The 23,909-nt window shown below is 36.0% G+C and overlaps 1 protein-coding gene across 1 annotated transcript in view; it reads right to left on the bottom strand.

Annotated features, from left to right (window-relative positions):
• The window catches only part of PTPN4 (protein tyrosine phosphatase, non-receptor type 4 (megakaryocyte)), a 154,624-nt gene that overhangs the window by 48,004 nt on the left and 82,711 nt on the right, over window positions 1-23,909 (bottom strand). The window contains exons 10-13 of the mRNA XM_004674719.2: window positions 14,859-14,947; window positions 7,804-7,867; window positions 5,552-5,724; window positions 851-919 (exon numbers count right to left, since the gene is read on the bottom strand). Of these exons, the coding sequence (XP_004674776.1) occupies window positions 851-919; window positions 5,552-5,724; window positions 7,804-7,867; window positions 14,859-14,947 (395 nt within the window). The remainder of the gene's footprint in view (window positions 1-850; window positions 920-5,551; window positions 5,725-7,803; window positions 7,868-14,858; window positions 14,948-23,909) is intronic.

Raw genomic sequence — 23,909 nt, 5'->3', positions numbered from 1 at the left:
AAAAAGTAGCTTATTTTTTAACAATATGATTTTAAAATGTGTGGAAACAGGCAGGATAATAGAAGAAATGAACCATTATGTGTCTCAAAAATAAGGGGGAAAAACCTTCTAACAAAATGTTGTATTAGTAACTTAATATTTAGGCCTCCCTGGTGGCACAGAGCTATCAAGCTATTGCCAGTCACTGCAGCGTAAGTCTGATATCCACCCATGGGGGTGACCCATGTGGTACAGCAGATCTCTCCTGTCTCACCTGCTGTTCCCCTCAGCAGTGTATTTCAGTAGATCTGCCTGTTCTGCTCCCTATTCTGTCCCTGGTGAATCCTCTCACTCCCTGCGCCTTTGGCCTGTACCCCAGTTCTTATATGCATAATAAAAAAAATTTAAAAAATAATAATAATATTTGTGTTCAGTCTAGTCAGAGTTACAGTGCTTGGCACAAGTTAATTTAATTCATGTGAAGAAAAAAATGAATGAATAACCTAGGCAAACTATTTCACTAGTCCCAAAACCGTATTTATTCTTTAGTTAAAGAAACACTCATGTGGTAATATTGTAATCATATATAGTAAGTAATCTTTCCTTAAGAAATTCAATAGGGATGTAATATAAACATGAAACTATAATTAATAATGTTGTTTTGTATATATGAAAGTTATGGAAAGAATAGATCTTATGTGTTCTCATGATAAGAAATATAATTTTGTAACTGTATATGCTTTATTGTGGTTATATTTTGCAAAATATAAAATATTGACTATCTGAAGCTAGTATAATGTTACATGCTAACTATACTATACCTCAATAAAATAAAAATAAAAATTCAGACATTGAAATATAAGTAGCTTACCTTGCAAATACCCTGTCTTTATTTGCCTTTTCTTTGCCATACTGGACTGACTGGACTTCAGTTCTCCCACTGAAATACATAAATATGTACAATAATAAACTTTTACAGAGAACTATAAGGTAAAATGACAACACATACCATAACATCATAATTTCAGATGAGACAATATATTTCTAGCAGAGGAAAGCAAGCGGATTACATTCAAGTTCTACCTGAATGAAGTATACAATTACTGTTATTCCATTAGTGACCAAAGATAAATTCCATAGAAATTTTTATTTTCAAGTATTTCTCTATGTGGGAGTAAATATAAGAGAAATAATTTTTCATGAATAGAAACCTTTCTCTGCTATGCCCTGGAAAGTTCCTCCCAATAAGTTACTATGTCCTGGCTCACCAAAACCTCATTCCAAAGGCCTGTAACTTATAGCTAGTGTCCTACTGAAACATTCTATTTAAGCACTGCTTTTGAATCTCCCCCACACTATCTTATGGGGGAAGGTTGTAGGGATATATAATTTCTAAGTATATTTTCTAAGGCCAACCTCACACTAATATTGAAATCAAACAAAGACAATAAAAGTAAAGAAAACTATGGAACAATCTCCCTAACGAACACAGACACTAGAAGCCATAAGAGACTTAGGAAACCAAATCCAACATCCATCAAAACAATTATATACCATGAACAAACAGGATTTACTACAGGGAAACAAGGACGTTTCAACATCAAAAGTCAGTTAACATAATTCACATAAACAAAAAGAAAAAAACAACCCATTATATCATATCAGTAGATACAGACAAAGCATATGATAATGTTGAACATCCATTTATGATGAAAGCTCTTCAAAAACTTGGAATAAAAGAAAAAATATAACAATAATAAAAGCCATCTCTATAAGACAAACCCACAACTTAGCATCATTCTCAATGGAGAAAAATTGAAAGCCTTTCCACTAATATCTAATACAAGACAAGGATGTCCACTCTCACCACTACTATATAAAACACAGAACTGAAAGTCTTAGCTAGAGCAATTAGACAAGGAAAAGTCAGAAATGGAATCCAAATTGGGAAACAAGATGAAAAGCTATCATTATTTAACAGATGATATAATACATACAAATAACCCTAAAATATCCCAGGAAAATTTAATTAAAACAATAAACCAGTTTAGTAAAGTGGCAGTATACAAAATCAATACATAAAAATCCATAACCTTATATGCAAACAATCAGTCTGAAGAGGAAAAACTAAGAAAACTATTCCATCCTCAACTGTACAATAAATAAATAAATAAATAAATACCTGGGAATAAACTTAACAAAGAAAGTCAAGGAGCTATACAAGGAAAATTATACAATATTGGCCCTCCCTGGTGGTGCAGCAGGTAAAAGCACAGCACTGAGAAGCTTAAGCCACTTCCGTATGAGTTCGATCCCCGCCTGCCCCGGAGGTGACCACATGGCGTGGCAGACCTCTCCTGACCTACCCGCTGCTCCCCTCAGCAGTGTACTTCGTTGATCTGCCTGTTCTGTTCCCCACTCTGTCTCTCACGGCCCCTGAGCCTCTGGCCTGTACCCCAGTTCTGTATGCACAAATAAATAAGTCTTTAAAAATATATATATATATATATATACACAATATTGTAAAATTATTAAAAAATTATAAAAAGAAATAGAAGACACCAGAAGCAAAAAGATATCCCCTTCTCGTCAACTGAAAGAATGAACATTAAAAGGGACATCCTACCCAAAACAATTTATACATTTAATGGAATTCCAGTAAAAATCTCAATGGTGTTCTTAAAAGAAATGGAATAGTGCTGAAATTCATATGGAATCACAAAAGAACCTGAATAACCAAAGTTCTCCTGACTAAAAAGTAGAAAAATGATTTCAAACTACATCACAAAACCATAACAAAATGCCTGACACTGGAACAAAAACAGAATTAAAAATCAATGGAATAGAATTGAAAACCAAGAAATAAAACTCATATCTGCTAAAGTACTTATGACAAAGGAGCAAAAACCATACGCTGGAACAATTAAAGTCTCTTCAACAAATGGTGCTGGGAAATTGGACCTCACATGCAAAAGAATGAAACTAGAATAGTATCTTGCACTATGCACAAAAAATCAACTCAAAATGGATAAGGACTTCGGAATAAGACATGAACTAATAAAATATATAGAAGAAAATATAGGCAAACTACTCCATGACATAAATTTCAGAAATACCTTTGAGAACTTGTCTCTAGAAATAAGAGAAACAAAGGAGAATATAAGCAGCTGGAACTATGTCAAACTAAAAAACTTCTGTACAGCAAGGGACAGTAACCAAAATGAAGAGCCATTCCACTGAATGGACGAAAATATTTGCACACCATATATTTGATAATGGACTGATAACTGAAGATCTACTAGGAGCTCACATAATTCAACAAGAACAAATAAAATAACCCAATTAAAAATGGGCAGAAGAGTTAAATTGACACTTTTCCAAAGAAGAAATGCAAATGGGAAACAGGCATAGAAATAAATGTTCATCATCATTTGTTATCAAGGAATTTTGCAAATAAAAACCACAAGGAGATACTCTCATGAGAATAGGCCATATTAAAACAACCAGCAACAAGTATTGCCAAGGAGGTGAAGAAAAAAGAGCCTTTTACAACGCAAATGGGAATATAAACAGCTACTACAGAAAGCTGTGTAAAGGTTGCTCAAAACACTAAAAATGGGCCCTCCCTGGTGGTGCAGCGGGTTAAAGCAGAGCATTAAGAAGCTAAAATCACTTCAACATGAGTGCGATTCCCCTGCCCCGGAGGTGACCACATGGTTCAGCAGACCTCTCCTGACCCGCCCGCTGCTGCCCTCAGTAGGCCTGTTCTGCTCCCCACTCTGTTTCTGGTGAATTCTCTCACTGTCCCTGCTCCTCTGGCCTGTACCCCAGGTCTGTCTGCATAAATAAATAATTCTTAAAAAAAGAAAACACTAAAAATGAACCAACCCAGCTACTCCTTGCCTAGAAATCTACCAAAAGAATACAAAAACACTAACTTGAAAAGAAACTTGCAACTCCATGTTTACTGCAGCACTATTCATAGTAACCAAGATAGGGAAACAGCCTAAATCCCTTCATCAGATAAATGAATCAAGAAATATGGTTTAGATACAGCATGGAATACTACTCAGCAATGAAAAAACATTAAGATCATTCACAGAAACAGGTATGAAGCTGGAAGCACTGATGCTAAGTGAAATGAATCAAGAGGAAAAAAATATATTGGATAACTCCATTTACACATGGAATATAGAAAAACCAACCAAAGGGTCGGACAAAGACAAACCTTGAAAGCTGACCATAGATAAGAAATATCCAGTGGGGATGGGGATGGGAAAAGGTGAAAACAGGATGGGAGATGAACACAAAAGAATATGATGCTGGGCTATGGGTGATTTGGTGGTGGAATAACGCAGGTGACCACACATGAAGGGAGAAATCACATGTTGTCCAAAAATTAACGTTGATGTGAGAAAAAAGTAGTATTGAAAAAATTTTTTAAAACCCTGAAAACAGGCCCTCCCTGGTGGCGCAGCGGGTTAAAGCACAGCACTGAGAATCTGAAGCCACTTCCGTATGAGTTCGATTCCCGTCTGCCGCCTGCCCCGGAGGAGACCACATGGCGAGCCAGACCTCTCCTGACCCGCCCGCTGCTCCCCTCAGCAGTGTATTTCGTCGATCTGCCTGTTCTGCTCCCCACTCTGTCTCTGGTGAAGCCTCTCACTGCCCCTGAGCCTCTGGCCTGTACCCCAGTTCTGTATGAATAAATAAATAAATCTTTAAAAAAAAAAAAAAAAAAAAAACCCTGAAAACAAAAAAAGAATTCCATTGGCAAAACTGATTCTTCAAATTTAGTTATCTCTGAAAAGATTATTCCCTTCAAGAAAAAATAAAAGGTACCACAAATAAGTGATAAGACAATTTTAAGAACAGGAAACTGGAATTAATATTCAATAAGTAAGCCTGATTTTGCTTAAAAGCTGCTTTGAATTCTTTATAATAAATAATTTAATAGTTCATAAATTAAAAAAGCAAAATAACTGCTCATGTAAAGATATCTTGATTTTTAGAAGTTAAATAAAGGTACGTTAAACAAAGGAAAGTTTTCTGGTATTTAACAAAATTGCAGTGAAAATTATGAAATGCTCATGTAATGCTTAGTAGAGAAGGTCTAGACTAAATATCTTTGCCACTGATTTGGTCAGTCTTGATATGCAATGGCTGGTACATAGTAAGACCTCAACAAATGTTAGCTACTATACTATTATTATTATTACTATACTATTATCATCATACTATTATTATTATTACTATGCTATTATTATTACTATACTATTATTGCTATACTTTTATTATTGCAATATTATTATTAATAATACACTAAGAAGCAATATAGACTATAAATAAAAATATTTGTTTTACCTTAAGAAGTGATAACCTGGAATTTAGTTAACAGAACAAGTTTCTTTTATCTGACTATACCACAAGAACCAATAGAACTATTTGAAAAATATAGACAAGAGACCATATTCTACACTATTACCCAGCCTCAGTAAGTATGAGCAACAAAGATTCTGTAGCTCAATAAACTAGATCATTATTTTAAAGGCAGGAAAAACCCAACACTTACCAGTACCGAAATTTTGAACCTAATGTAAAATAATGTGCAAAAAAATTCTTTTGAGGTGGAAGTGGTCTGTCCAAACGGAAGAATGTGTGATGTTCTACGCATGCTTTCCACAAATTTTTACATGCTCTATAATTCACCATGTTAAATCCCAATAATGTTTCTCTAGACTCATGCTGTAATAAATGACAAAATGACAAAATATCAGTATCTAAATGCTCCATTTAATTTACTTCTCACAAATAAATATTTTAGCCTTAAAAACACAAACTTCTATAGTATCCTTTTTGCTTATCCAATAAGAATGTACTAAAATAAATGGAAAGGTTTGTAAAACATAAACCTTGTTCAGTAATATTATAACTCTTAAAACATAATTAGAAATTCTCCCATGTTTATTGCAGCACTATTTAATATAACTAAATTATGGAAACAACCTAAGTGTTCCAGAACAGATGAGAATATACCCTAAAATGTAGTATATACAGACGAGGGAATACCAGTGAGCAATCAAAATAGATAGGCCCTCCCTGGTGGCACAGTGGGTTAAAGTACAGCACAAAGAAGTTGAAGCCACTTCAGCATGAGTTTGATCCCCACCCCAGAGGTGATCCACAGGGCATGGCAGACCTCTCCTGACCCGCCCGCTGCTCCCCTCAGCAGTGTATTTCGTCAGTCCACCTGTTCTACTCCCTGCTCTGTCTTTGGTGAATCCTCTCACCGCCCCTGCACCTCTGGCCTGTAACCCAGGTCTGTATGCAAAAATAAATAAATCTTTAAAAATATATAGATAAACTTATGGACTTTATGACATTATAAATGGAGTTTGAAAGGATAATGCTAAGTGAAATAAAGTCAGAAGGAACAGGATAAATACCAGATGGTATCACTAATAGGTGGAATATAAAGTAACTGAATTCATAGTCAGATAAAGAACAAGCTCAAAAACTAAGTTTTGATCGCTTACTATGGAGACATGGCACCAAAGTGGGAGAGGCGGACTCACTATGGTAGTTAAATGTGATGGGGATAACCAGATGTTAGCTCAGTTAAAAATAAATGAGTAACTTTAAAAAAAAAAGAGTAGCAAAGAAAACAACCCTTTGCAAGAAAGCAACCACTATTTGTCATTAGCAAAGGCTCAAGGAAATGTGCAGCAGACGTGGACTGAAGAAAAACCAGCAACTGTGACAAAGCCTTGGTACAGAGTCAGAGAAAAAAACAGAGAAAGTGGGCGCCACAGAGAAGCACCAGTAAAGAAAAGGATCACCAATGGCCTTTAGAACAGAGCGAAGAAATGGTGTTTTACTTAAAAGAACTAAGAAACCGCTAAAAGGAAGGTGATCTCAAATTTTTTTTAATTATTGAATTTACATAACTTCTTGCAATTGTTATAGAAAACCAGTAAGTTACCCCCAACTGACTTCTAAATAAAATGAATTTTATTTAGTTTCATAGGGTAATTCTGATGTTATAAATACTGGTATTCTACATATAACATTATATGTCATATATAAATCAACGTCTAGACTTAGTGTCTTTATATTTTGTTTTTCTTCAGTGAACTCTTGAAAAAAGCCTCTATTTTGTAAGCATTTATGATAAGCTTAGTCACTGAATATATATCAATTTCTTCTGATAAAATGTAGCTGACTCAAATACATTTTTATGTATTTTATACACAAACATATATAATCACTTGAAGTCTGTATTATTTTGCCAACATTTCTAATAAATAGTGGAAGTAAAGTATAAGCTTAGCTGAAAATGATTAAACCACTTAAAGGAAAAAATTCTTTCCAATATTGTTTTTGTACAGTGACTCAATACATTGTACTTTATAAAAGGAACATTACCTTTCTAGCAGGAGGAGGAAATATACTAAATATTCATGTAGTAAAAACAAAACTAAACACTAGCGTTCTCTAAAACAAAAGGAGATACCACAGATTTAGCAGAAAAAAGAAAAAAAACATACAAAATACTCAGATACTTCCCACATGAATGGACTTTGGGGACTAACAGTGAATAGTGGGATTGAGAAATCAGTTTCTAGGTTCAAGACAAAGCAGAATGGATATGTAGAAGAACTTAGAATCATAGAAATTGGGGGCATAGATAGACTGTCATAAAATGTGAACTCAGTAAACAGTTATCAGTAGGATTTAACAGTTTTACTTGCACCAAAAGTTTCCTCATGAATGGCCATTTCTTAAAATACATCTTTATATTAATAACTAGTAGGTAATACTTACCAATTCTTTCCTAAGTTGAATAAAAAACTGTTTGCACTTAAAAGAAATCTTTACAATCTTCAACCTGGATAGAAAGAGAATGAATTGTGGTATTTAAAATACTGAAATAAAAATGAAAATACTAATGAATTAAGACAATGATTATAAAAATAGCCCTTTAGTTTGTATAACATCTAAACATCTAATTATATATATATACATATAAGCATATAGTAAATAAGAATGTTAAGTTTTTAGTTTTTCATGAAAAAATAGAAATCTATTAAAAATTGTTAAATTGAGGAAAGTGTTATCTGAATATCTGCTATGAACTTTACATTTCCCAATTTTATAGCTAAAAAAATAATCATGTTGTAACTGGGTGGTACCTAGGCAAAGGGGAAGTTCCAGGTTCCCTGCCGCACTCAGAAGGAGGGTGAAGCTGAGCAGAGAAAAAGGAAAGAGAAGGAATTGGGGAAGAAAAGGAGGAGGAGAAGAAAAAAGAAGGAAGCAGGATGGAGAACAAGAAGACCTGAGGAAGCCACATGTGCAGAACATAATCAGCGCCATGTTCTTATAACCGCTGCCCCAGGGGAAACTTTTACAACAACCCCACACCTTCCCGGGGTGGGACCTACATTCTTGTGCATTCCTATATAGATAAGGTGTAGGGGGCCAATCACCTTGGCCAAAAGCCAAGCTCACCATATATATAGAAAACCATGTAAAGGTCAGCCAAACCAATCACTAGCTACCCCTTTGTCCTGAGGCCTGCAGAGCCAAAAAGGGACTATATAATCTGCTCTTCCCTTTGTTCTGGGCCCTTCCTGCCACCCATGTGCCTCTGGTGTGCAGTTGGGCCCAAGCTTGAGCTTGCAATAAAGTTTCCTCTTGTCTTTGCAGCGGTGTGACTGGCTTTTTCTGGTAGTGCGTCCCATTCTGGTATAACAACATGGAGCAGCAAGCATGTGATGAAGAAACCGTGCTTGTTTCCTGACCTTGGACTAGCTAAGGCAGATGTGGGTGAGATACCGGTAGGGAGGTGACTATGGCAGTGTTTATATTGATTTTGATTTTGCTCTTTTCCTCCCAGATTTGGCTGGCCATTTCTGACCCTTTTTTATGGGTCCCGGCCAGAAGGTGCTTTAGTCTTGTGGTGGGCTTTCAGGCCTTGCTTTGGGCCAATCCCTTCTGGGTTGATTTTTTGCCCAAAGGGGGTGGGTAACTTCAGATGTTTGATTTAGAAGTTATATTCTTTGTGTTCCGTATTGTATATTTACTATATTAAAGTCCCTTTTCATTAAAGTTTTATATGTTTTGTCTTGACGCGGCGGATGGCAGAAGCCACTTAGAGCAGGCAGGTTTGGGGTTTCAGGGGTCCCCCTCTCTCCCTATCCTGTAACAATGTCACACGTATTAAAATTTCAAAAAGTACTAATAACATAGTTACTTTTTAAATATACAAGTTGTTTTCTGCATGTAGAAAACCTGGACAGTACTACTCCATCTTAACAATTAGTAAAAAGCTGAACAGACTAAAGAAATCACTAACTACTCTTCTTCAATGCACAGGAGAGGAAAGGGTGCAGGGCAAAGTACTGCCCCCAAGATTTGAGACGAGCAAGATAAAAATAGGCAATTACAGTTTACCAAAGTTGAGAATCAGGAGCAGAAACTGCCAGATGAATCAGTGCTGGGACAGAAAAACCTGAACTATAATTTACATATTGCTGGATGCTGTGTAGACAACTCTTAGGAATCAAAATCTCAGGCGAAGTTCTGTCATGAGATGTCTCCCCTAATATTCTGAGATTTAACTCCAGGAGCTCAACCAGAGCCCCACACTATTTAATGGAAGTAAAAACCTCTGGTTTCTGGCACAGGAAGGGAGATTAACAAGATCTGCCTTTAGGGGAACTAGTTAACCAGAGTGTGACCTGCAGGAGTATTATCAGAGCTCAATCAACCTGGGAGGGACACACCCAACTTCAGTTTGAGGCATCCTGTCCTACTTGATTTATGCTAGAAGTAACAGATCTGCAGGGCTTCAATAAAACAAAAAACTTGAGCTCTCTGAAAGACAATACCACGCAGATTGGAAGATAAACCACACTGGAGAAAATATTTGTAAAAGAAGTATCTAATAGAGGACTATCAAGAACCTACAGAGTGTGGCCTCCCTGGTGGCAGAGGGTTAAGTCTCAGTGCTATCTTCTATCACCACACTGCCAGAATTCACTGAGCCCACAAATGGCCCAGCTGACCTCTCCAGCCTCCCCTGCTGCTCCCCTAGCAGTGAATGTATTTCAGTAAATCTATTGTTTTGCTACCCACCCTGTCTCTGGTGAATCCTCTCATCCCTCACACCTCTGGCCTACATCCCAGTTCTTGTAAGCATAAAATACAATTAAAACTTAAAAGAAAAAGAACTCTTAAAACTCCACAATAAGAAAAAAAAAAAAACACCTTATAAAAAGTGGGCCTTAAAAGTTATCTCACCAAAGAAGATATACCAGTGGCAAGTTAAGTATAAGAAAAGGTGTTCTGTATCTTATACCACCAGGGAAACTTAAAACAATGAATTTACATGCAGAATAGTTGAAGACTGGAACAATGACAACATCAAATTCTAGGGAGGATGTGGAGCAACAAGAACTCTCATTTTTGTGGGAATATAAAATGATACAACCATTTGGAACAACAACTTAGCAGTTTCTTAGAAAACTAAGCAAATGTGTACCATTCCAATTCAGCATTTCACTTTACTAGGAAGGAACTTGTGTCCTAGTGGCAGATGTCAACAGCAATTTTATTCATACTTGTGAAAACATGAGAGGCAACCAAGATTTCCTTCAGTAGCTCAATAGATAAACTGCTGTAATCAAAACGATGTAATATTACATTAGCTCTACAAAGAAGTGATGTATTAAGTCATGAAAAGACACAAGAAAAATTTAATTGCATGTGACTAAATGAAAAAAGACAATTTGAAAAGGTTTCTAACTGGATGATATTCTGGAAAAGGAAAAAATTATGGAGTAAAGCGATCAGAGGTGAATGAAACAGAGGTGAGGAAGATGATTAGAACACAGAGCACACTTAGGGGAATAAAAAAACTACTGTGTATGATGATATAACTAGGATATAGATTTTCACAAGCCTGTAGAATAATAACATGAAGAGTAAAACCCAATGTAAATTATGGAGTTGGATGATTATGATGTGTCATTGTAGGTTTATCTTCACCATTATAGTGAGTGATATTGCTATTGGGAGAAGCTATGCATGTGTGAGGGTAGAAAACCTCTGTACAATCATCTTAATTTTGTAATGAGTAAAACTGAAAAAAACAAAGCCTTAAAAAACAAAAACTATAAGCAATATTTGAAGGAAAAAATGTAATGTTTCTAGTCTTTATGTAAAGACCGTAAAAAATTCACTTTTTAGTGAATTTTGAATTTTATCTTTCCACATTGTCTTTATTTTTATATGCAATTCATATATGCTATGAAAGGGGAGTTCTCTAGATTTGCCTTCTTATTTTAATGTTATATTAAATAATAGAGATATTTTAATTTTTTTAAAGATGTATTTATTTATGCATACTGAACTGGGGTACAGGCCAGAGGAGCAGGGGTGGTGATAGAATTTATCAGTGACAGAGTGGGGAGCAGAACAGGCGGAATGATGTACACTGAGACAATCAGCAGGCGAGACAGGAGAAGTCACCTCCCTCGCTGGGAATCAAACTCATGCTGAAGTGCCTATGACTAGCTTTGTAGTGCTGTGTTTTAATCCGCTGCACCCCAGGTAGGATTCAGAGATATTTTTAAATCTTAATCCTAAAGCTAAGTGATGTGATCTTATGTAGTGAAACTTCTTTGAGATCCAGGACAAATTTTCTAAGTAAAGTTTCACGTTACTTCTAAGTTTGGATATTATGTCTCATGACCTTACTATTCATTCAAGATGTTCTCAGCAGAAAAAGGGAAATAGTTAAAAAGAGTAAACAAAGTCTATTTGAGAGGAGGGATTCCTTCAAAAAAGGCACATATTAGACTAATCCAGAAGAAGAGATAAAAGATTTTTTTAAAGATTTATTTATTCGTACAGAACTGGGGTACAGGCCAGAGATGCAGAGGGTGAGAGGATTCACCAGAGACAGAGTGGGGAGCAGAACAGGCAGATCGAGGAAGTACACTGCTGAGGGGAGCAGCGGGCGGGCCAGGAGAGGTCTGCCACACCATGTGGTCGCCTCCGGGGCAGGCAGGAATCGAACTCATGCGGAGGTGGCTTTAGCTTCTCAGTGCAGTGCTTTAACCCGCTGCGCCACCAGGGAGGGCCGGAAAGAGAATTTATTTAAATAAATGATTCCAAAGAACTTCCCAAACCAGGGGAAAGACTTAGCCACACAAATCCCTGAAGTTAACACATCACTTTTGTATTACAATGCAAAAAGATCTTATTTGACATATTATAATGATGAACTATCAAGATTCAATGATAAAGACAGAATCTTAAGGACATATAGGGGGAAAAAAAGAATGTGATATACAAAGGAATCCCCTATACTCAGCAGAAGCCCTATAGACTAGGAGAGAGCAGAAAGACATTCAAATTGATCAAAGTTAAAAAAAATGCCAACCAAGAATAATTTAATTGGCAAGGTTAGCCTTTAGATAACCTTCTGCTGATAATAAAGCTTTTTGCAAAAACAAAAAAAAAAAACAAAAAAAAAAACTAATGGAGTGTATCACTACTAGATATGTCTTGTAAGTCAAAAAGAAAAAATGTTAATGAAAAATATACAGCCAGAAATGAAATTCCATAATAGGTTGGTATGTTGACCATTAAACTATAGTATAAATGTTAAAGAAAAAGAGTAGTAAAAATAACCGTAACTACACTAAATTGTTAACAAATACATAACATTAAAAAGTCAATTATGGGCCTCCCTGGTGGCATAGAAGATTAAAGCACATCAATAAGAAGCTAAAGCCACTTCAGCAGGAGTTCAATCCCCAACCCCTGAGGTGGCCCACATGGCGCACCAGACCTCTCCTGTCCCACCCTCTTCTCCCCTCAGCAGTGTACTTTTGTCAGTCAGCCTGTTCTGCTCCCCACTCTGTCTCTGGTGAATCCTCTCGCAGCCCCTCCACCTCTGGCCTGTACCCCAGTTCTGCATGCATAAATAAACACATCTTTAAAAATAAAAAGTCAATTATGTTATCAGTAAATAAGCAAGAGAATAAGGTAGGTGGAGCCTGTGCAGGCAATTGAAAGTAAATTGTTATCAGTCTGTAACAGACTTGTATCTAAGAGGTTTTGTTTAAACCCTGTAGTGATCACAAAACAGAAACCTAGATTATGCTCACAAAAGACAAAGAACAGGGAAACAAGATAATGTCACCAAAGAAAACAACTGATTCACAATGTTCTCTGAAACAGTGGTTAAAGAAAACAATTGAAATGTAACAAAACCAGAATGTAATATTGGACATTAGAAAGTACTTAATAAAATCAATAATTACTCTAAAAGGAAGTGAATGAATATAATCAAGGCAGAGATAAAAATAAACAACACCCAACTATATGCTGCCCACAGGAGACTTGCATCAGTTTCAAGAACACACAGTTCCCTTATTGGATCTCCTCTATCTACAAATCTCTTCCTTATTTCTTTTTCACTGAGAAAAATTTCAATTCATTCCTTAACAAACATCTCAAATACTGGGCCTTCCCGGTGGCACAGGGTTATACTCTCAGAGCTATCAAGTTATCACCAGCCAATGCCCAGCCAGAGAGCTGACCTACATGGTGCAGCAGGTCTCTCCTGTCTTGCCCACTGCTCACTTCAGCAGCCTAGTTCAATAACTGTGCGCCTTCTGCTCCCCACTCTGTGTCTGGTGAATCCTCTTACCCCCTGCACCTCTGGACTATACCCAATTCTCATATGCATAAATAAAAATAAATATTTTTTTTAATCTCAAATATTTGAATTATCAAAGTTTTCCCTAGAGTTTGTATCTTTTTGTGTTGCTAAAGCAGTATGCCAAATACTCTTCTAGAATTCTTATTTTATAATAAAAAGGAATATTTTAGAGAACTTTAGAATTTCAGAAAATTTTAAATTACCATTGTTAATTTAACCCACATCATTTGAAAAGTATTTGAATTTATAAAATGTAGAATTATTAAAATAAAGGTTAAAAATTGTTTTTAGAAAACTGAGAAATATAGTAAATCAAAGATGCATACTGATCACTATAAAAATGGAAAATAACTATCTTCTCTGAAGCATTTAAGTACATATCTATATATTATGCTTTATAATTAATTTTTGCAGGTCCATTTATAGGTAGGGGCCATGTCTTAAGTTGTTTCAGTCTCCCATCAAAAGTGTGAATCCTGGGCCCTCCCTGGCGGTGCAACGGGTCAGAACACAGCAAGCTGGCCGCAATCTCTTCAGTGAGAGTTTGATCCTTGCCCCAGAGGTGACCCACATGGTGGGGCAGACCTCTTCTGACCCACACGCTGCTTCCCTCAGCAGTGTACTTCGTTGATCTCCCTGTTCTGCTCCCCACTCTGTCTCTGGGGAAGCCTTTCAATGTCCCTGAACCTCTGGCTTGTATCCCAGTTTTGTATGAATAAATAAATCTTTAAAAAAAAATTTTTTGAAATCTGTAGGAAGCATTTAAAAGATGTGAGATGAAACAGTAAATGATCTTTACTTATTATTATTAATAAACTTTACAGAGGTATTATTTGTATACAATGAAATATAGCAATTTTAACAAACCTATTCAATTGTGTAACTACCACCCACTCTATATTAGATATTTTTTACAGTAACCACACCCTGTTCCACTATTTAAATGAGACAGTATATTTTAAGCAATTATCATGGTATAAAACACAGAAAAAATGTGTAATACTAATTACTTCATATCTTGTGGAAGATTCCAAGTATGTTGCATAACAACATTAACATAGTTCAGTTGTTTTTTTCTTAATATGAATTACTATATTATCATATTTAGTAATATAATGATAAAAGTATTGATGGAAGTTCTTACCATGGAAAAGTATTCATTCGTACCCTGTTCTTATAAATCAGAATTCCTCCTGACATCACTCCAATCATAATTTCATTGTTACTTTGATCCTTCAAAAAGAAAAAAATGACAAATCTAAAACAGTATGTTTTAATTGCTAAAGATATTGCAAAAACCAGGTTACTTTTTAAAGCACAATTTTTAAAACATTTCCATAGGGAGCACCCACTGTATTATGCTTAAACTCACATGATAACTGTAACTTCATAAGAATAAAGGACATACTTTAAATCAAACAAATATTGCATTATTAAAATTCATTAATCTAGAGCAAAAATGACTTCCAGATTCACAATGGCTTATTAAGTGGAATTGACTCTTTGGGATAGGAAGCCAAATGACTTCTCATTTTGTAATATGAACTGGTATCCATCCTTCCATTTCTAAACCATGACATTAAGAACCAGTCATTGTAAATATGGTGCTAAAATCACAAAAGTAAATAGAACATAGGGAGGTTAGAGTTTGGTAAAAGGCGACCTGTATTGACAGTATTTCTAATCCAACGAGAAATCCTAAAGCAAATATGTAGTTAATAAAAAATATTGTAAGATTATAGAATAAGAAACAATTGTTGGGAAGCATGGAAAATTTCAAGGAAGAAAATGTGAATTGTGCTTTGAAAGATGAGTTTTCACTGCACTAATTGATGCAACTAGAATAGCAAAACTGGCTGGTAAGAGAATTAGAATTAAAATACTTTATTCAGCTGCTAGTCAACTTTGAAATAGTTTTGCTTCTTTACTTGAAGTACTCTAGAGGCAAACTAACATAACAATAATGTTTGTAACCCCTTAACATTCATGCTCACAGATTATAAGACTAATGGATGAAAATATAATCAAGATTTTATAATTATATTTCTAAAATAAACTGTTTAAAATGTAGCTTCAATAATTTCTAATTAAATAAAACCTTAAATTAAGCTGTTAGGTAGAATAATATATCTTAAGTAGTCAAACACAATGGTGTACACTAATTTGTCTGGCTGTTCATTTTGTTCAGCAATAATCAGTTCCACCAAACACTATTATCACTATCTTAAATCATTTTAAAAGGACAATTAGAACTTTAGATTAAGTCAGCAGACTTAACACGTGTTCCTAATACCCTTTCTGCTATCTACTCATCTGCATCAAACATCAGAGCAGATGAATGAAAATTCAATGAATACTTGAAACAACTCATAATAATTGAAGCCACAATGGAGAACAGAAACAGCAAGAGGATCCTCAAATTACTGGGATCCTCAAATTACTGGCAGGATAACCAGGTAGGGAGCAAGCAGCTAAGGAAATTACATAGCAGAAAATTCCACAAAATAAAACAATTTCAAAAACTAGTGAAGATCACTAAACATCCTAAGGGTACTGAGGTTAAGAGTGAGTAGGGGATGGAGAGAGACAAGGGGACACAAGGTGTTGGGGAGAAAGGAAAATATATTTCTTGAAAAAAGAGCATCTTGGGCCCTTATGTAATGGTGCAACAGGTTAAAGCACAGCACTCTGAAGCTCCGCAGTCACTGAAGCACAATTTCCAGCCCCAGCCAGGGAGGGGACCCCCATGGTATGGCAGGTCTCTCCCTACCCACCCGCTGCTCCCCTCAGCAGCATATTTCAGTACATCTGTCTATTCTGCTCCCCACTCTGTCTTTGGTGAATCCTCTCACCCCCTCCCATATCTCTGGCCTGTACCCCAGTTCCTGTATGCATAAATAAATAAAGGTTTAAAAAAAAATGAAAAAAGAGCATCTTTTCCATGTTGGGGGTGGGGAAAGGGAATGGAAGCCAGGGCATCTCAAAAAATATAGCTGACTCCAAGTCTGTGGCAGAAAATATACAAGATGAGTCTGAGGGATCTTAAAACACTATTGATGTATAGTGTTGAATCTATCAAAGACAACAAATGTCATGTCAAAAGGACTTCGGGGCAAAAAGAATCCCCACTGCCACAGATATGACAATTTAGGCCTCAATAAGAAAAAGAATCAAATATATTGCAAGCTCTCAAATCTACTTGGCGCATTATCTTCTTAGGACTGCAGGGAACCAATCCATTACTTTGGAAACTGGATAAATAAAAGGAAAGAATCAAACGTTATCTGTATATGTACTATGAGGTAATCATTCAGTAAAGGAGTGACTATATATAAAATTATGCTAGAGAATAAATAAAAACAAAAAGGTAGAATTAACTATAGTATCTCTGTTCTGCCATCTCCAATGTCTCAGTGGATCCAGGCACTAAGCATTAATGGTTGCTATCATTAAAGAAACAAAGCAAACAAAAAAACTAAACTAAAAACCAGACATTACTCTCTGATCATGCTTCTAAATCAAACTACCAATCTGAAGGAAATACATGTAACAACAGAAATTGCTGAACTGCACCATCACTACATGATCAACACATCTTAGACTTAGGATTTTCTTTAACTAAACCATTTCACTATAAGTTTGTGAAATGGTTTAGTTAAAGAAAATCCTAACAAAAAGGAAGAGAGGGAAAATTAAAAGGCATTTAAAAGTATCTATTTTAAAAAAGTAAAAAGTAAGACAAAGTTATGGTATCTAGGAAAGATACAAAGGCAGAAAGGGACTGTTGCTAGCACTGGGTACAAATAGTACTTCTAGATTAGCTAGCTCAATTTTATGTCTTGACCTGGGTGATAATCACAGAAGTTCTCTCTAAGACATACATACTTGTTGGATCTGTGTTTGATTTTACAATACATTAAAAATAGCAATGTAAAAACAAGACATTTAGGATTATTATAATAGATGTCCTAATATTTTACTTCTATATCTTAATTGTTTATATTTCCCTATCGTAGTCTCTCCTCCTTTCCTAGTTACTCTTCTACACACTAATTAATTAGCTAAAATGACTTAAATATTCTAGCTCCTCTATTGATACATGTTAAGAATAACACAAACCCAGTAAAATCTTTTAGTAGTGTGAACAGTAGCAACATTAATTTTAAGTGGTATGAGGTAGCTATTAAAATATATTTACAATCATAAAAATTGTTGCATATAGAAATGTGAAGTATCAAAAAGTACTCTTCACTTTCTTCTGCCTCATTCCCCAGAAATAGCCAGCATTAGCACTGGGATGTGCTCTTAATCTTCAAATTTATATAAAACACACACATACACACACATATATATACGTATATTACAATTTGCGTGAGGAACAAAAACGACAACACATAATTTTTGTTATTTTCTTTTTGCACCTAACATTTTGTAGAAATTATTTTGTATATACACATCTACACACATATACACACCTCTAATCAATTTTGACTGTTGTATATTATTTCAAAATATGGATATATGATAATCATAACTTGATTCATTTACACTGTTTTATTTTCTGTAACATTACAAACAATGCTTTGACAGAAACCCTTACACACATATACTTTTATAGTTGAGGTAACACTGGTTTACAATGTTGTGACATAGGGCTACAGGATTTCCGGTAGGGCTACAGGATTTCCGGCTTCAGATGTTGTTCCCACACCACGCCCACCATCAAAACACCCATAGTCCTACACCACAGTCCACTATATTTCCCCCCCTCCTGTGTCCTCTATCCTCCCCTCATAACAGATAGTTTCTGTTCTACTGCCAATAATTCTAAGGTTTGTTAGTGGTTTGGGTTTATGTGACTTATTATTTTGTTTACCTGTAGTGCACATAAAAGTGACATCATCCAGTATCTTTCTCCTTGTATCACTTAGCAAAGTCCCTTCCACTTGTATCACTTAGCATAATCCCTTTGAGGTCCGTCCATGTTGCCACACACAACAGAATTTTATCTTTTTCTTTTCCCATTGTGTATGTCTATCACAGCTCCTTGATCTACTCATCAGGTTTTGGTACTTAAGCTGTTTCCATATTTTGACCATTGTAAATAGTGCTGCAATGAACATAAGGGTGCATATATTCATTTGAATTAGAGTTTTTGCATTCTTTAAGTTGATATCCAGGCATGGAACTGCTCCATGTGGTAGATGGAGCAGTTTAATATTTTGAGAAGCCACCATACTACTTTCCATATGGACTAGAACAGTCTACCTTCCCACCAACCGGTGGAACAGTTTCCTTTTTCTCCATACCTTTCCTAAAACCTGTCTTTTTTCTGACCTTTTATATATGGGTCATTCTTACAAGTGAGAGGTGGTGTCTCATTGTGGTTGTGATTTGAATTCCCCTGATAAGTCACAATGAAAATTTTTATCACTTGACTCTTAGCCATCTGCATGTCTGCATGTCTTAGGCATTCGCATGTCCAGCCATCTGCTGGAGAAGTGCCTATTTATCTATTCTGCCAATTTTTTGATTGGGTTTTCTTTTTGTTGGGTTGTTTTCAGTTCTTTGTAGATCTTGGCTATCAGCCCCTTACTGGATATAAGGTGTCTTGAGTACATTAATAAAAACACCTTTATAAATATAATATATAAAGATGGAATCTGAGCAATGGAGTGATCAGAGATTATAATCATAGTAATACTTGTACTCCAAAGGATTATATCAAGTTATATTTCAACAATGACTCAGAATATCCACTTTCCATACTCTGATCAATAATGGATAAGTTTAATCCTTTTGCTTCTCATAAAAACTGGTATTTCCTTGAAGTTTTCACTGTTATATTATAGATTATCAGAGTGGCTTTTCAGATCAGTCATTTGTATTCCTCCCGTGACATGTTCATCTGTTATCCCTATATTTTGAGTTACATTTTAAAAATCATTCCTTCATGAAAACTGCAAAATATTTGTGATAGCTATTAAAATTATTTTACTTTTTAACTTTGTTTTCTCCCCATAACAGTAGTTTAGAATTTCTGTTTCTATATGTTTAATGTATTTAGGTGTAATACGTCTTCAGTCATGATTTTAAAGGGTAGGTCTCATATAAACTTAACAAAATATGTGATGTTATTCACTGAAAATGAAAGATCTCTGATAAAAAACAAACAAACAAAAAGCTATGTCTATACAGGTAAGGATAAGTGAAAATACACAGCAGAACTATGGATAATCATTGTGTGATTTGAATACTACAGGGTGACAAAGATGATGCCATAGACATAGCTCCATTCTTACAGAAGAGATTATCTGTTCCAAGGGATTACAAATTTACTTTAACCAGCATGTCTTCAAAATATATGCCTCTTTCTAGAATATTCTCTAGTCACCCTCTGATCACCACTACACCTCCCAAACTGTTCTTAGAAGACTACCAATGACTTCCACATTTGTAATTGAATTCTTATCTGACATAGTGGTATCAAGCACAATTCACAATTCACACAATTCTGTCTTTGAACTTCAAAGACAGAAACAAAAGCTTTTTTCTAAGCCAAATGAGTGCTGCTTCTTGTACTTTCCTGGTTTTTCCTGTCTCTCTTCTAAATTTTGAAGTGTTCCAGCTCTCAGGACTTCTTCTATTTTGTACCTGCTGGATTTGTCCTTTAGTGTTCTCATCTCATGGCTTTTAAATGTTGTGACAAAAATACACCAATTAGAAAAGCTTAAAAAGAAATAAAATAAGATGTACATAAGTACCATATGCTATAAAGAATGTGTAACAATTTGAACTGGCAAATAGTGCTGGTGAGGATTCAAAGTAATTCAGTCACTCTAGAAAACAGTTTGGCAGTTTCCCATATATCTAAACATACATTTATCATGTTGCCCTGCAATGACACTCTGGGGCACTCATTCTACAAAATGAGAATTTAATTTCACACAAAAACCTGTACCTGAATGTTTGCAGTAGATCTATTTAACAGAACTAAAACAAGAAAAACTGGAAACAACCAGATGTCTATCCTTCAATAGGGGAAGGATAATCAAACCATGGTAGATCCTTACAATGGAATCCTATACAACAATACAAATAAATGAACTATTAAAACTCAATACTTGGATAAATCTCAAATACACTACTATATAAATAAAAAAAAGCAATCTCAAAATTTGACTACATACTGTAGTCTCCCATTCATAGGACATTTTAGAAGAGAACAGAACAATTTTCGCGGGAGGTTAGGAGTAAGAGGATGATTAACCTAAAAAGGGTAGATGAGTGTGTTTTTGTGGGGTGGATTGAATTGTTCTATTATCATCGTGGTAGTCATTACATCAATACAGTCATGTGTTAAAACTCACATAATGCCGAAAAAGACAGAGAGCTCCATCTATTATGTTATTTTTTTAAAAAATGAAATATTCCATTGCTCCACTCCTCCATGTTCTTCTTTATTCTGAGGCTGTCCTTAATTTTTTACTTTCTATAATTCTCTTTTCCCTTACTCATATAACATTCCAGGCAAACTGGAATGTAAATATTATGTAACTGTAAGTCATGTTCTTTCTTGATTTCAGGCCTTTATTCCTGCTAATGGTTCAATGGTGAAAAACCACTGTCTTGACTAATTATAACTCATTGTTCTGACTTCAGTAAATTTAGGTATCTAAAGACCCTTCTTTGCACTCTGCTTTCAGATTGGTTTTGATGGTCCTGCCATACAATCCCAAAGCATTCTGTATTTTACTCTTTATTTCCTTACAGTTTTTACTTAATAAAACTTCTCTTGCACTCCGATATCCAATGAATTGCACAGGGCAAAGACAACTGATGTTTTTGTTTTGAGTAATTCTTAGTATCAGCACTATGCAAAGAACATAACAGCTCCACTATAGTGAATGAGACATGTGATTCTTACAGATTGCTAAATATAATCTGGTTATATTGATATTATTTTTGAAAAGTTAAAAATTTTTTATTCCCTGCCATAATTTACAGGGAAATATACTTGATGAAATGAAAAGAAAAAGACAGTTATAACAAAAGACTTCAGAGATGTACAACTAGTTGACAACTGTATTGTACTAATCAATAGCTGAAGTTTTTGCAATCTGTGGCTAGAACAGTACTAAAAAAATGGAGCTATGGTAACTTTTTTTTGGTATGGGTCATTCTTCTTTCCATAGCACACGATTTTGTTTCTCTAGTGGATTTGGCAGGACTGATTCAAAATAACCTGCAACTTTCCTGATGACTCCTTGTTCTCTCTCCTGCTAAGAACTATAGTCCTTTTTTGGTGAATTTTCAGAACCTTCTACTAGCACACCCACCATTTTCGCTATTTATGGACTGCCCAAGCTTATGTGTTTCTATGTTAAGTTTGACTACTTAAAATTTCAATTACTTTAGGGCCCTCCTTGGTGGCACAGCAGGTTAAAGCACAGCACTAAGAAGCTAAAGTCACTTTAGCATGAGTTCGATCCCCACCCCAGAGGTGTTCCACATGGCACAGCAGACCTCTCCTGACCTACCCGCTGCTCCCCTCAGCAGTGTACTTTGTCAGTTGGCCTGTACTACAACACTCTGTCTCTGGTGAATCCTCTCACCACCCCCGCACCTCTGGCCTGTACCCCAGCGCTGTATGCATAAATAAATAAATCTTTTAAAAATGTCAATTACTTTAACTTGATATACTTCATTTATGGCCTTCTAACAGAATTTTACAATCAAATAGTTTAAAAAATGAAAGCATCCAACTTAATCAAATCAATAAATAGTTAATTATGTCACTTTGTAACAGGAGCCAAGTGGTGATGGTGACCGGCTTTGCTGAGGCCCACATCAGCAGCTGGGTTTGATGGCCAACCTCAGCACAAGCAGTAGGGAGAGAGGACTATGGCAAGCTGGGGTCCGTGAGGTCAGTGAGAAGTCTACAGGCAGCCCTCACTATGGAAACTCAAACCTGTGCCCTGGCTTAGCTTCAGGACCCCCTGAGTGCACTGCCAAACCCAGTGCTGCTGCAGGGCCCAATGCATGGGAGACTACCTGCCTTCTGCACAAATTGGGCATGGACACATTAGGAGCTCTCTATCTGAAAATTGTGCTGGTTTTAAAAACAGACCAGTAAGGTTCCACCACCTAAGGATCAATAAGGTTCAAGCATCCACTGGCACCATTCAAAGTTTTGAGACCATTCAGGAATTATAAATGGACCAATTAGGCTTGATGGTGTACCTCTAAAGGATACAAGCTGAGGTTTGACAGGATTTCAGATAGACTCGCTGAACTCAAGACTTTTGAGACCTTTGAGATCTGCGATATTTATAGCACTCAACACCTTACCATTAGGCCTCTGGCCTTGCTGCCAATGTTGTCCATTGACTGGCACTGCTGGCATGTGCCCAATATCTCTAAAAGAGCTCGTCTTTGCTTGGTATACCTAAGAGCTGTAATGCTGGTACATGGTCTTCTGGCACTGCCTCTGGGAGCTGTTCACTGCTTCTGACTGTTTGGCACAACCTGCTAGTGCGATAGTGTCCAGTCCAACACTGTCCTGTCTGGCCACTGATACTGCCTGGTCCAGTCTCCACATGCTGCCTGGTCAGCAGCACCACCTATGGTCATCTCCAACTGCCACTGAGAGTCGTCCTGGTCCATCACTTATCGGTGTGTCACTGGCTCCAAGCTCCAAGGGACAATGTCATATTGCATCAGCAGCTTTTGATTTGGACTACTGTACATTGTAGACACTATCTGGGGTAGGACAGATAGCCACCCGTGGCCTTAAAAATAAAAACTCTTTTCTTTTCACCAATTTTCCCATTATTAATGAATCCTGCTGTTGATACCTGAGCCTCAGTGGTATTTTGCAGTTGTTAAGTGCATGGGTGAGGACCCACAAACCATGACATCCCCCTGGTTTAACTTGAAAAAGTAAAGTCCAACACTATTTCATTATAGGAGTCAATTACAGCAGGTATCAGTCTAAAATGTCCTTACAAAACTGTGGACAAAACAATAGAATTTAGTGGTAATTTTTTATTGTTAAAGATAGTTTTGTGCACATATTTTAAACTGCATTATGTGCAATTTGACTGTACCAAAACCCAAAATCTAGTTGGCACAAATACACACCACTACACCCACCGCTATGTTACATTTCGGAACATCAAGTTCAAAAGTAATA

Source organism: Condylura cristata, unplaced genomic scaffold (assembly GCF_000260355.1).
Source record: "Condylura cristata isolate star-nosed mole 26May11 unplaced genomic scaffold, ConCri1.0 scaffold00002, whole genome shotgun sequence".
In the NCBI taxonomy this organism is placed as follows: Eukaryota; Metazoa; Chordata; class Mammalia; order Eulipotyphla; family Talpidae; genus Condylura; species Condylura cristata.
The sequence above is the reverse complement of the archived record's forward strand: the minus strand, read 5'-3'. Positions and strand labels throughout refer to the sequence as shown.